The following is a 12,512-nucleotide window of genomic DNA, read 5'->3' on the forward strand; positions in this document are numbered from 1 at the left end:
GCTGAGCAGCCTGTGGAGGGACTTGGCCAGAGGCATCACAGAGGAACGTTGTGGTGTTGGAGCCTTTGTGTGAGGCACAGCTGGGGCTGTGTCACAATCTAAAGACTCCCAAGGTGCTGCTGGGGGTATTGCTGGTGGCATATTTGCGATGAGAGCTACTGTGGACCTTTTTGAGCGACTGCAAAGGCCAGGTGAGGATGGCCTTGAGAAGAAATTCAGAGGAGGCATGTGGGTCTGGTCTGCAGGGGAAGTTTATTGAGGGCAAAGCAGAGGGCAGAGGCAGGAGCAGCAAGGCACAGGAAGGGAGGCGGTGTGAGGGGCAAGCAGGGCGAGCATGAGGCCAGGGGCTTGTGTTGCAGGAGCTGTTGCAGCCTGTGTGTGGTGTCAGGGGGGGTGTGCAGGGCCCTCAGCAGGGGAAGCAGCCTCTTGCGGCACCGCAGCCATAGCCCAGGCCAGCCAAGCCGTAGCCGTAGCCGTTGCCGAAGGCGCCGGAGGAGATGGGCATTCCCTGGGCGTTGAGCTCAGTGCCCAGGGCAGCCCCTGAGGAGGATCCGACGGCGGTGCTCTGGGGGAAGGAGGTGAGGATGGGTCCTGGCAGGGTGACCAGCACGGGGGAAGGCTGGATGAAGACGCGGGAGTCCTGGCACTGCCTGACGCAGGGCTCGTTGCAGCTGTTGGCCAGCGGGGTGGGTCCGCAGGGGCGGCAGCGGTCGTAGCAGGCCATGGGTGTGGGGTGGAGGGGCCCTGGAAGAGAGAGAGGGTGTGGAGGGAACGCAGGGGCTCGGGGGTGTGAGAGAGAAGGCCACTGGGGCAGGAGAAGGAGGGTGAGGGGCTGGAGGCTGACCTGATGGTGGGAGCAGAGCACAGGAAAAGGCTTCAGGAGGCGTCTGTGAGGGAGAGAGGCGCTGGGCCGGCTTTATGCTGGCAGGGCTGTCAGCAGAGGTGAGCCCAGCCCAGCAGAGGTGGGGTGTCAGCAGTGAGGTCATGGCGTGGCACTGGGGTGCTGTGGTTTGTGGGTGCCTTGTGGCCGGGGGTCTCATTTCCTGGCAGCCCTGCAACGGCTCCTCTGGCCCTGTTGTTTGTGAGCAAAGAAGGAGCTGGGTGTGAGCTGGAGCCTGGAGGCCGTCTTGGGCACAGCGGTTCCTCAATGTGGAGCCTTCTGTTCTGAGAGGAGTAAGCAGTGAGGTCAGCAGCTCTGCCACCCTGGAGTTGCAGAGGACACACTTGGCCTTGTTTGGTAACCTGCTTGACAAAGGATCTTGGGAGGCCGTCCTGAAGGGCACAGGAGTCCAGGATGAGCAGGCATGAGCAGACATTCTTCAAGCAGGACCTCTGGGTGGCTCAGCAGCAGGTCATCGAGTCCCAGAATCAGAGAATTGTTTGGATTGGAAAGGACCTCTAAGAGCATCAAGTGCAACCATTGACCCAGCCCCACCATGGGCATTAAAGCACGTCCCAAAGTGCCATGTGCACAGGCTTCTTGACCACTTCCTGGAGAAAGAGAAGGCATTGGGATAGGGCAGGCTGGCTGCACAGAGAGCTTGGGCTGGAGCTCCTCAAGAGAAGACTTCTTGACCTGTGGATGCCAAAGCAGGGAACCCAGGAGGACTCCAAGGGCTTTGTGAGCTTCTGAAGGGAGACAATGAGAGAGGGCAAAGCCAAGTAGGATTGCTCCTGCTTCTGCACAGCAGAAGTGCCTTTGTCTTCTCCAAGGGGAAATGGTCAGTAAGGAGCACCAGTGAGACACAGCCAGGTCTGTGGGGCTGGATGGAGGCAGGCAAGGCTACTGAGGGAGCTGGTGGAGGAGCTCCCCAAGACACTTTCCATTCTTTCCCAGCAGTCCTGGTTGGCCCAGCTGAATGGACATTTGTCAAGGTGTTGCCCATTGCACCAAAGAGCCAGAACAAGACTGTTGGATGCTACAGGGTTGTTGGTGTGAGTTTGGTGCCAGGGAAGGTGATGGAGCAGATGATCGTGCGTGCCATCCCACAGCACATGGTGGAGAACTGAGCCATCAGGCCCAGTCAGCAAGGGCTATGAAAGGCAGGTGCTGCCTGCCTGAGCAGATCTCCTTCCATAACAAGTGCCCCACGTGGTGGGTGAGGGAGAAGCTTTGGGTGGTTTTCAGCAGGGCTTTAGGAAGCTCTTGGCCAGTGTGCCCCACAGGCTCTTCCTGGAGAAAGTGGCTGCTCACAGCTGGGAGCTGCAGACTCTGCCCTGGAGACCAAACTGGCAGCATGGCTGTGCCCATAGAGTGGTGGTGGATGGAGGCCAATCCAGTTGGGGGCTGCTCAGCCGTGCTGTTCTGCAGGGCTCCGCTGGGGCCTGTTCTCTTTAGGATCTTCTAACCCTGATGTGGGCAAGGGGATGGAGGGCACACTCAAGAAGCTTGCAGATGACACCAAGATCCACAGGAAGACGGATGTGCTTGAGGGTAGGAATGTTCTAGAGAGGGCTCTGGCCATGGGGGGACAATGGTATGAGGGTCACCAAAACTCTGTTCTATCTGTGGTGCGTAGGGCACTGCTTTGGAGTTGGATTGGGAGTGTTGGTTAAAGGCTGCAGTCAGTTCTACTGAGGGACATTTCCAACTTGTGATTCTGTGCTTCAGGAGTGTGGTGCCAGGGAGAGAGGATGGCTGAGGTGTGGGCAGAAGCGCCTTGGTGCGTCCGAGCCTGAATTTGGCCATGAGAATGGTTTGAGTTACATTCCGGAAGTCTCCTAGTGCTACTCTGTGGTGTTCTGGCTGGGTCTTTTGGTTTGAAGAGAGGTCTTCAGGCCCTTTTCCAACCCACCCCCATGGCCTCTTCAGCTCAGATGTTTTCCCCTGTGAGGCATGAGAATGCTAGTTGTAATGGGTTGGGGCAAACCCCCTCCCCACCATACGCAGAAATAACGAGCCAGGCAAACGGATTGCCAAAGTGATGGAAAGTGTAAATAGAGAACAGTGAGTGCGTGCAGAAAGCTAGAAGCACAGTGACAAGAGAGACCCCAAAACAGACCCTGAATGATCCCATCCCCACCTGAGGGTGCTCCAAAGACCCACAGGTCTCCTCCTCCCTCCCCACGCCCCCACTGTTAGGTGAGTCTCAGCTGGCCAGGTCTGAGATTGCCCATCCCCCCATGGCTTTGGTCCTAACCAGGGCCACGGCCGGGAGACATCTCCCCCAGTTACCGGGTGGCGGAGAGGAAGGAAAAGAGGAAGTGCCAGACCTCGACGTGGATTTTATAGTTGTGCAGGAATCATGGTAGGAAGTACCTAATTTCCTGTGTCCACCCAATGGGCTGGGCTCTGGACACAGGAAGCACCCCTGTAGCAGAGGGCACCCAGCAAAAACTACGACACTAGCCCTGAGCCTGCAGTGAAGAGGAAATGGTGTCCTAAGGCTGCTCTCCAGGGGGCGAGTTGAGGATGCCATAGGAAGGTAAGAGCATGGCCTGGGAACAGCCACCTGGGGGGAATGGGTACACTGGCCAGGCAGATGGTCCAAGAAGGACCAAGCACTACACCAAGTGAGGGTTCGACAGCAAGGCTGGTGGTCAGCTGAGCAGCCTGTGGAGGGACTTGGCCAGAGGCATCACAGAGGAACGTTGTGGTGTTGGAGCCTTTGTGTGAGGCACAGCTGGGGCTGTGTCACAATCTAAAGACTCCCAAGGTGCTGCTGGGGGTATTGCTGGTGGCATATTTGCGAGGAGAGCTACTGTGGACCTTTTTGAGCGACTGCAAAGGCCAGGTGAGGATGGCCTTGAGAAGAAATTCAGAGGAGGCATGCGGGTCTGGTCTGCAGGAGAAGTTTATTGAGGGCAAAGCAGAGGGCAGAGGCAGGAGCAGCAAGGCACAGGAAGGGAGGCGGTGTGAGGGGCAAGCAGGGCGAGCATGAGGCCAGGGGCTTGTGTTGCAGGAGCTGTTGCAGCCTGTGTGTGGTGTCAGGGGGGGTGTGCAGGGCCCTCAGCAGGGGAAGCAGCCTCTTGCGGCACCGCAGCCATAGCCCAGGCCAGCCAAGCCGTAGCCGTAGCCGTTGCCGAAGGCGCCGGAGGAGATGGGCATTCCCTGGGCGTTGAGCTCAGTGCCCAGGGCAGCCCCTGAGGAGGATCCGACGGCGGTGCTCTGGGGGAAGGAGGTGAGGATGGGTCCTGGCAGGGTGACCAGCACGGGGGAAGGCTGGATGAAGACGCGGGAGTCCTGGCACTGCAAGACGCAGGGCTCGTTGCAGCTGTTGGCCAGCGGGGTGGGTCCGCAGGAGCGGCAGCGGTCGTAGCAGGCCATGGGTGTGGGGTGGATGGTCCCTGGAAGAGAGAGAGGGTGTGGAGGAAGCGCAGGGGCTCGGGGGTGTGAGAGAGAAGGCCACTGGGGCAGGAGAAAGAGGGTGAGGGGCTGGTGGCTGACCTGATGGTGGGAGCAGAGCACAGGAGAAGGCTTCAGGAGGCGTCTGTGAGGGAGAGAGGCGCTGGGCCGGCTTTATGCTGGCAGGGCTGTCAGCAGAGGTGAGCCCAGCCCAGCAGAAGTGGGGTGTCAGCAGTGAGGTCATGGCGTGGCACTGGGGTGCTGTGGTTTGTGGGTGCCTTGTGGCCGGGGGTCTCATTTCCTGGCGGCCTAGGTCGCTCTGCTGGCTTTGCAGCAGTGTAGATGGCCACCAGTGCTGTTTGAGCTGGGTAATGACCTTGGGGGCCACTCTCCTTTAGCTCCTGAAGGTCCTGGTGCCTGCAGGAATTCCTGAAGAATGGCACAGAGCTCCTGCTCTTAGTAAGTGGAAAAATATCAAGGTGCAGGATGTGGGAGAATAGAGCCTGGTGAGCCTGACCTTGCTGGAAGGACAGGGGGTGGAAGGATTTGTCCAGGCGAGCACTGCCAAGCTGAAAGGGACAGGAAGGTGAGAGGGAGGGATTGGTGTGGCCTTAGGAAGAGTAAGTGGTGTTTGAACAACCTGCATGTCTTTGGTGTTGAAGTGAGGAGCTTTGTGGAAGAGGAGGAAGCCATGGGAGGTGATCACCTTGAAGTGTTGGTAAAGCCTTTGGTGCTGTGTCCACTGCATGCCCCGAGACGAGCTGATCGGGCAGGGGCTGTGTCAGTGAGCAGGGTGAATCTCCATCTTCGCTCAAGTCTCATGAGAGCTGAGCTGCTGTGAAGTGTTCAGCTGTGGGGCCACAGCCATGGAAGGACGTGAGCATGCTGGAGTGGATGCAGAGAATGTTCTCAAAGGTCTTTTCCAAGGTGGTTAATTCTATTCTATTTTAATGCCTTGAAATGCTGAGGAGTGTGGAATGATGATCAGGAGGTGGCTGAGAGAGTTGGTCTTGTTCAGCCTGGCTGGTGGGAAGAGATTCAGCCAAGTGTCCCTGGAGCAGCCTGAGTTCATTTGAAGTATGAGCAGCAGAGTGGTGTGGTGTTGAAGGCTTGGAGCAAGTGGTGGGCTTGTGGCACATTCTGGAAGAGTCCGGCAGCCAGACTGTGTGTCTTGGGATATTGGCAGCTACCTCTTCCTGAGAGAGGTCCTGTGGCCCTGTCCCAGCCACCCTCCAGGCCTCCGGAGCTCAGGCATTGTCCCGTGCGAGGTTGGCACAGAAGGTGATGGAGCAGATGATCGTGCGTGCCATCCCACAGCACATGGTGGAGAACTGGGCCATCAGGCCCAGTCAGCAAGGGCTTTGAAAGGCAGGTGCCGCCTGCCTGAGCAGATCTCCTTCCATAACAAGTGCCCCACGTGGTGATTGAGGGAGAAGCTTTGGGTGGTTTTCAGCAGGGCTTTAGGAAGCTCTTGGCCAGTGTGCCCCACAGGCTCTTCCTGGAGAAAGTGGCTGCTCACAGCTGGGAGCTGCAGACTCTGCCCTGGGGACCAAACTGCTGTGTCCATAGAGTGGGGGTGGATGGAGGCCAATCCAGTTGGGGGCTGCTCAGCCGTGCTGTTCTGCAGGGCTCCACTGGGGCCTGCTCGCTTTCGTATCTTCTAACCCTGATGTGGGCAAGGGGATTGAGGGCACACTCAAGAAGCTTGCAGATGACACCATGAGCCACAGGCAGACGGATGTGCTTGAGGGTAGGAATGTTGTAGAGAGGGCTCTGGCCATGGGGGATTGATGGCTAAGGACAATGGTATGAGGGTCACCAAAACTCTGTTCTATCTGTGGTGCGTAGGGCACTGGTTTGGAGTTGGATTGGGAATGTTGCTTAAAGGCTGCAGTCAGTTCTACTGAGGGACATTTCCAACTGTGCTTCAGGAGTGTGGTGCCAGGGAGAGAGGATGGCTGAGGTGTGGGCAGAAGCGCCTTGGTGTGTCCAAGCCTGAATTTGGCCATGAGAATGGCTTGAGTTACATTCTGGAAGTCTCCTTGTGCTACTCTACAGTGTTCTGGCTGGGTCTATTGTTTCGAAGAGAGGTCTTCAGGCCCTTTTCCAACCCACCCCCATGGCCTCTTCAGCTCAGACGTTGTGACCGTTTGAGGCTGTCCCTTTAAGAAAGGGGATATTGTGGCTGAATGTTTATAAACAAAAGACAGATCGAAACTAATTTCATTGGTAGATTGGGAGAAAGCACCTTTTGAACTGGGAGTACAGCAGCTTTCTGGTCAGTCTTTCTTTCTTCCCCTTTGCAGCTTGCAGCTTTCTGGGCTTTCGGCCAGACTTGACCTTGAAGCTGATAAAAGCGTGAGGCCTCTACTAACAAATTCTGCTTAAATTACCAGTCTCTCTTTTTCTCTCTTTCTAATCCTCTCTAGGGAAAGGGGGAGAGAAGGGGGAGCAGGGGTGGGGAACCCCCTCAGCAGAGGAGGGAACTCTCATTTCTGTGTTACTTTGTTGTATATTTCTGTATATATTGTAAATACTCTAAATTCTGTGCATAAACCTGCATTTCCTAAACTGCTTTGTAAATATAGCACACAATCCCTTTGCTAATACGGCTGTGGTTTTATTTCCTTTCGATTTTCTTCCCTCTACTTACAGGGGGGGGAAGAAGGCTTTGCGCCCTTCCCCCCAACCCTCGACAGACTTTTACCCCTGTGAGGCTGGCAGAGGCCTGGGAGAAGAAAGGCAGAGGAGGCATATGGGTCTGGTCTGCAGGAGAAATTTATTGAGAGCAAAGCAGAGGGCAGAGGCAGGAGCAGCAAGGGACAGGAAGGGAGGCGGAGTGAGGGGCAAGCAGGGCGAGCATGAGGCCAGGGGCTTGTGTTGCAGGAGCTGTTGCAGGCTGTGTGTGGTGTCAGGGGGGGTGTGCAGGGCCCTCAGCAGGGGTAGCAGCCTCTTGCGGCACCGCAGCCATAGCCCAGGCCAGCAAAGCCGTAGCCATAGCCGTTGCCGAAGGCGCCGGAGGAGATGGGCACTCCCTGGGCGTTGAGCTCGGTGCCCAGGGCAGCCCCTGAGGAGGATCCGACGGCGGTGCTCTGGGGGAAGGAGGTGAGGATGGGTCCTGGCAGGGTGACCAGCACGGGGGAAGGCTGGATGAAGACGCGGGAGTCCTGGCACTGCCTGACGCAGGGCTCGTTGCAGCTGTTGGCCAGCGGGGTGGGTCCGCAGGGGCGGCAGCGGTCGTAGCAGGCCATGGGTGTGGGGTGGAGGGGCCCTGGAAGAGAGAGAGGGTGTGGAGGGAACGCAGGGGCTCGGGGGTGTGAGAGAGAAGGCCACTGGGGCAGGAGAAGGAGGGTGAGGGGCTGGAGGCTGACCTGGTGGAGGGAGCAGAGCGCAGGAGAAGGCGTCAGGAGGCGTCTGTGAGGGAGAGAGGCGCTGGGCCGGCTTTATGCTGGCAGGGCTGTCAGCAGAGGTGAGCCCAGCCCAGCAGAGGTGGGGTGTCAGCAGTGAGGTCATGGCGTGGCACTGGGGTGCTGTGGTTTGTGGGTGCCTTGTGGCCGGGGGTCTCATTTCCTGGCAGCCCTGCAACGGCTCCTCTGGCCCTGTTGTTTGTGAGCAAAGAAGGAGCTGGGTGTGAGCTGGAGCCTGGAGGCTGTCATGGGCACAGCGGTTCCTCAATGTGGAGCCTTCTGTTCTGAGAGGAGTAAGCAGTGAGGTCAGCAGCTCTGCCACCCTGGAGTTGCAGAGGACACACTTGGCCTTGTTTGGTAACCTGCTTGACAAAGGATCTTGGGAGGCCGTCCTGAAGGGCACAGGAGTCCAGGATGAGCAGGCATGAGCAGACATTCTTCAAGCAGGACCTCTGGGTGGCTCAGCAGCAGGTCATCGAGTCCCAGAATCAGAGAATTGTTTGGATTGGAAAGGACCTCTAAGAGCATCAAGTGCAACCATTGACCCAGCCCCACCATGGGCATTAAAGCACGTCCCAAAGTGCCATGTGCACAGGTTTCTTGACCACTTCCTGGAGAAAGAGAAGGCATTGGGGTAGGGCAGGCTGGCTGCATAGAGAGCTTGGGCTGGAGCTCCTCAAGAGAAGACTTCTTGACCTGTGGATGCCAAAGCAGGGAACCCAGGAGGACTCCAAGGGCTTTGTGAGCTTCTGAAGGGAGACAATGAGAGAGGGCAAAGCCAAGTAGGATTGCTCCTGCTTCTGCACAGCAGAAGTGCCTTTGTCTTCTCCAAGGGGAAATGGTCAGTAAGGAGCACCAGTGAGACACAGCCAGGTCTGTGGGGCTGGATGGAGGCAGGCAAGGCTACTGAGGGAGCTGGTGGAGGAGCTCCCCAAGACACTTTCCATTCTTTCCCAGCAGTCCTGGTTGGCCCAGCTGAATGGACATTTGTCAAGGTGTTGCCCATGGCACCAAAGAGCCAGAACAAGACTGTTGGATGCTACAGGGTTGTTGGTGTGAGTTTGGGTCTGGTCTGCAGGAGAAGTTTATTGAGGGCAAAGCAGAGGGCAGAGGCAGGAGCAGCAAGGCACAGGAAGGGAGGCGGTGTGAGGGGCAAGCAGGGCGAGCATGAGGCCAGGGGCTTGTGTTGCAGGAGCTGTTGCAGGCTGTGTGTGGTGTCAGGGGGGGTGTGTAGGGCCCTCAGCAGGGGTAGGAGCCTCTTGCGGCGCCACAGCCATAGCCCAGGCCAGCCAAGCCGTAGCCGTAGCCGTTGCCGAAGGCGCCGGAGGAGATGGGCACTCCCTGGGCGTTGAGCTCGGTGCCCAGGGCAGCCCCTGAGGAGGATCCGACGGCGGTGCTCTGGGGGAAGGAGGTGAGGATGGGTCCTGGCAGGGTGACCAGCACGGGGGAAGGCTGGATGAAGACGCGGGAGTCCTGGCACTGCAAGACGCAGGGCTCGTTGCAGCTGTTGGCCAGCGGGGTGGGTCCGCAGGGGCGGCAGCGGTCGTAGCAGGCCATGGGTGTGGGGTGGAGGGGCCCTGGAAGAGAGAGAGGGTGTGGAGGGAGCGCAGGGGCTCGGGGGTGTGAGAGAGAAGGCCACTGGGGCAGGAGAAGGAGGGTGAAGGTCTAGAGGCTGACCTGGTGGAGGGAGCAGAGCGCAGGAGAAGGCGTCAGGAGGCGTCTGTGAGGGAGAGAGGCGCTGGGCCGGCTTTATGCTGGCAGGGCTGTCAGCAGAGGTGAGCCCAGCCCAGCAGAGGTGGGGTGTCAGCAGTGAGGTCATGGCGTGGCACTGGGGTGCTGTGGTTTGTGGGTGCCTTGTGGCCGGGGGTCTCATTTCCTGTCAGCCTAGGTTGCTCTGCTGGCTTTGCAGCATTGTATATGGCCACCAGTGCTGTTTGAGCTGGGTAATGACCTTGGGGGCCACTCTCCTTTAGCTCCTGAAGGTCCTGGTCCTGCAGGAATTCCTGAAGAATGGCACAGAGCTCCTGCTCTTAGTAAATGGAAAAATATCAAGGTGCAGGATGTGGGAGAATAGTGCCTGGTGAGCCTGACCTTGCTGGAAGGACAGGGGGTAGAAGGATTTGTCCAGGCGAGCACTGCCAAGCTGAAAGGGACAGGAAGGTGAGAGGGAGTGATTGGTGTGGCCTTAGGAAGAGTAAGTGGTGTCTGAACAGCCTGCATGTCTTTGGTGTTGAAGTGAGGAGCTTTGTGGAAGAGGAGGAAGCCATGGGAGGTGATCACCTTGAAGTGTTGGTAAAGCCTTTGGTGCTGTGTCCACTGCATGCCCCGAGACGAGCTGATCGGGCAGGGGCTGTGTCAGTGGGCAGGGCGAATCTCCATCTTTGCTCAAGTCTCATGAGAGCTGAGCTGCTGTGAAGTGCTCAGCTGTGGGGCCACAGCCATGGAAGGACATGAGCATGCTGGAGTGGATGCAGAGAATGATCTCAAAGGTCTTTTCCAAGGTGGTTAATTCTATTCTATTTTAATGCCTTGAAATGCTAAGGAGTGTGGAATGATGATCAGGAGGTGGCTGAGAGAGTTGGTCTTGTTCAGCCTGGCTGGTGGGAAGAGATTCAGCCAAGTGTCCCTGGAGCAGCCTGAGTGCATTTGAAGTATGAGCAGCAGAGTGGTGTGGTGTTGAAGGCTTGGAGCAAGTGGTGGGCTTGTGGCAAATTCTGGAAGAGCCCAGCAGCCAGACTGTGTGTCTTGGGATATTGGCAGCTACCTCTTCCTGAGAGAGGTCCTGTGGCCCTGTCCCAGCCACCCTCCAGGCCTCCGGAGCTCAGGCATTGTCCCGTGCAAGGTTGGCTCGGAAGGTGATGGAGCAGATGATCGTGCGTGCCATCCCACAGCACATGGTGGAGAACTAGGCCACCAGGCCCAGTCAGCAAGGGCTTTGAAAGGCAGGTGCTGCCTGCCTGAGCAGATCTCCTTCCATAACAAGTGCCCCACGTGGTGGATGAGGGAGAAGCTTTGGGTGGTTTTCAGCAGGGCTTTAGGAAGTTCTTGGCCAGTGTGCCCCACAGGCTCTTCCTGGAGAAAGTGGCTGCTCACAGCTGGGAGCTGCAGACTCTGCCCTGGGGACCAAACTGCTGTGTCCATAGAGTGGGGGTGGATGGAGGCCAATCCAGTTGGGGGCTGCTCAGCCGTGCTGTTCTGCAGGGCTCCACTGGGGCCTGCTCGCTTTCGTATCTTCTAACCCTGATGTGGGCAAGGGGATGGAGGGCACACTCAAGAAGCTTGCAGATGACACCATGAGCCACAGGCAGACGGATGTGCTTGAGGGTAGGAATGTTGTAGAGAGGGCTCTGGCCATGGGGGATTGATGGCTAAGGACAATGGTATGAGGGTCACCAAAACTCTGTTCTATCTGTGGTGCGTAGGGCACTGGTTTGGAGTTGGATTGGGAATGTTGCTTAAAGGCTGCAGTCAGTTCTACTGAGGGACATTTCCAACTGTGCTTCAGGAGTGTGGTGCCAGGGAGAGAGGATGGCTGAGGTGTGGGCAGAAGCGCCTTGGTGTGTCCAAGCCTGAATTTGGCCATGAGAATGGCTTGAGTTACATTCTGGAAGTCTCCTTGTGCTACTCTACAGTGTTCTGGCTGGGTCTATTGTTTCAAAGAGAGGTCTTCAGGCCCTTTTCCAAGCCACCCCCATGGCCTCTTCAGCTCAGACGTTGTGACCGTTTGAGGCTGTCCCTTTAAGAAAGGGCATATTGTGGCTGAATGTTTATAAACGAAAGACAGATCTAAACGAATTTCATTGGTAGATTGGGAGAAAGCACCTTTTGAACTGGGAGTACAGCAGCTTTCTGGTCAGTCTTTTCTTCCCCTTTGCAGCTCGCAGCTTTCTGGGCTTTCGGCCAGACTTGACCTTGACGCTGATAAAAGCGTGAGGCCTCTACTAACAAATTCTGCTTAAATTACCAGTCTCTCTTTTTCTCTCTTTCTAATCCTCTCTAGGGAAAGGGGGAGAGAAGGGGGAGCAGGGGTGGGGAACCCCCTCAGCAGAGGAGGGAACTCTCATTTCTGTGTTACTTTGTTGTATATTTCTGTATATATTGTAAATACTCTAAATTCTGTGCATAAACCTGCATTTCCTAAACTAAAAACTAAACTAAAGGTGGGGTGTCAGCAGTGAGGTCATGGCGTGGCACTGGGGTGCTGTGGTTTGTGGGTGCCTTGTGGCCGGGGGTCTCATTTCCTGGCAGCCCTGCAACGGCTCCTCTGACCCTGTTGTTTGTGAGCAAAGAAGGAGCTGGGTGTGAGCTGGAGCCTGGAGGCTGTCTTGGGCACAGCGGTTCCTCAATGTGGAGCCTTCTGTTCTGAGAGGAGTAAGCAGTGAGGTCAGCAGCTCTGCCACCCTGGAGTTGCAGAGGACACACTTGGCCTTGTTTGGTAACCTGCTTGACAAAGGATCTTGGGAGGCCGTCCTGAAGGGCACAGGAGTCCAGGATGAGCAGGCATGAGCAGACATTCTTCAAGCAGGACCTCTGGGTGGCTCAGCAGCAGGTCATCGAGTCCCAGAATCAGAGAATTGTTTGGATTGGAAAGGACCTCTAAGGGCATCAAGTGCAACCATTGACCCAGCCCCACCATGGGCATTAAAGCACGTCCCAAAGTGCCATGTGCACAGGCTTCTTGACCACTTCCTTGAGAAAGAGAAGGCATTGGGGTAGGGCAGGCTGGCTGCATAGAGAGCTTGGGCTGGAGCTCCTCAAGAGAAGACTTCTTGACCTGTGGATGCCAAAGCAGGGAACCCAGGAGGACTCCAAGGGCTTTG

The 12,512-nt window shown here is 57.0% G+C and overlaps 4 protein-coding genes across 4 annotated transcripts; all 4 read right to left on the reverse strand.

The window, feature by feature from the left end:
* Nucleotides 1–406: 406 nt before the first annotated feature.
* LOC137456331 (feather beta keratin-like) lies at nt 407–724 on the reverse strand. The gene has a single exon (XM_068167664.1). The coding sequence runs from the start codon at nt 722–724 to the stop codon at nt 407–409; it is 318 nt and encodes a 105-aa protein (XP_068023765.1).
* Nucleotides 725–3,949: 3,225 nt separating this feature from the next.
* On the reverse strand, nt 3,950–4,267 carry LOC137456332 (feather beta keratin-like). Its single transcript, XM_068167666.1, has one exon. The coding sequence runs from the start codon at nt 4,265–4,267 to the stop codon at nt 3,950–3,952; it is 318 nt and encodes a 105-aa protein (XP_068023767.1).
* A 2,934-nt stretch (nt 4,268–7,201) lies between these two features.
* On the reverse strand, nt 7,202–7,536 carry LOC137456301 (feather beta keratin-like). Its single transcript, XM_068167624.1, has one exon. The coding sequence runs from the start codon at nt 7,534–7,536 to the stop codon at nt 7,219–7,221; it is 318 nt and encodes a 105-aa protein (XP_068023725.1). The 3' UTR covers nt 7,202–7,218.
* Nucleotides 7,537–8,931: 1,395 nt separating this feature from the next.
* Nucleotides 8,932–9,249, reverse strand: LOC137456308 (feather beta keratin-like). The gene has a single exon (XM_068167631.1). The coding sequence runs from the start codon at nt 9,247–9,249 to the stop codon at nt 8,932–8,934; it is 318 nt and encodes a 105-aa protein (XP_068023732.1).
* Between the last annotated feature and the right edge of the window lie 3,263 nt (nt 9,250–12,512).

This window comes from Melanerpes formicivorus, unplaced genomic scaffold (assembly GCF_026170545.1).
Source record: "Melanerpes formicivorus ecotype bairdi unplaced genomic scaffold, bMelFor1.0.p_v2 SCAF_121, whole genome shotgun sequence".
Classification (NCBI taxonomy): Eukaryota; Metazoa; Chordata; class Aves; order Piciformes; family Picidae; genus Melanerpes; species Melanerpes formicivorus.

Bases quoted from the DNA above. Each gene is read 5' to 3' on its own strand.
- LOC137456332 (XM_068167666.1), bottom strand. From the start codon at position 4,267: ATGGCCTGCTACGACCGCTGCCGCTCCTGCGGACCCACCCCGCTGGCC.
- LOC137456301 (XM_068167624.1), bottom strand. From the start codon at position 7,536: ATGGCCTGCTACGACCGCTGCCGCCCCTGCGGACCCACCCCGCTGGCC.
- LOC137456331 (XM_068167664.1), bottom strand. From the start codon at position 724: ATGGCCTGCTACGACCGCTGCCGCCCCTGCGGACCCACCCCGCTGGCC.
- LOC137456308 (XM_068167631.1), bottom strand. From the start codon at position 9,249: ATGGCCTGCTACGACCGCTGCCGCCCCTGCGGACCCACCCCGCTGGCC.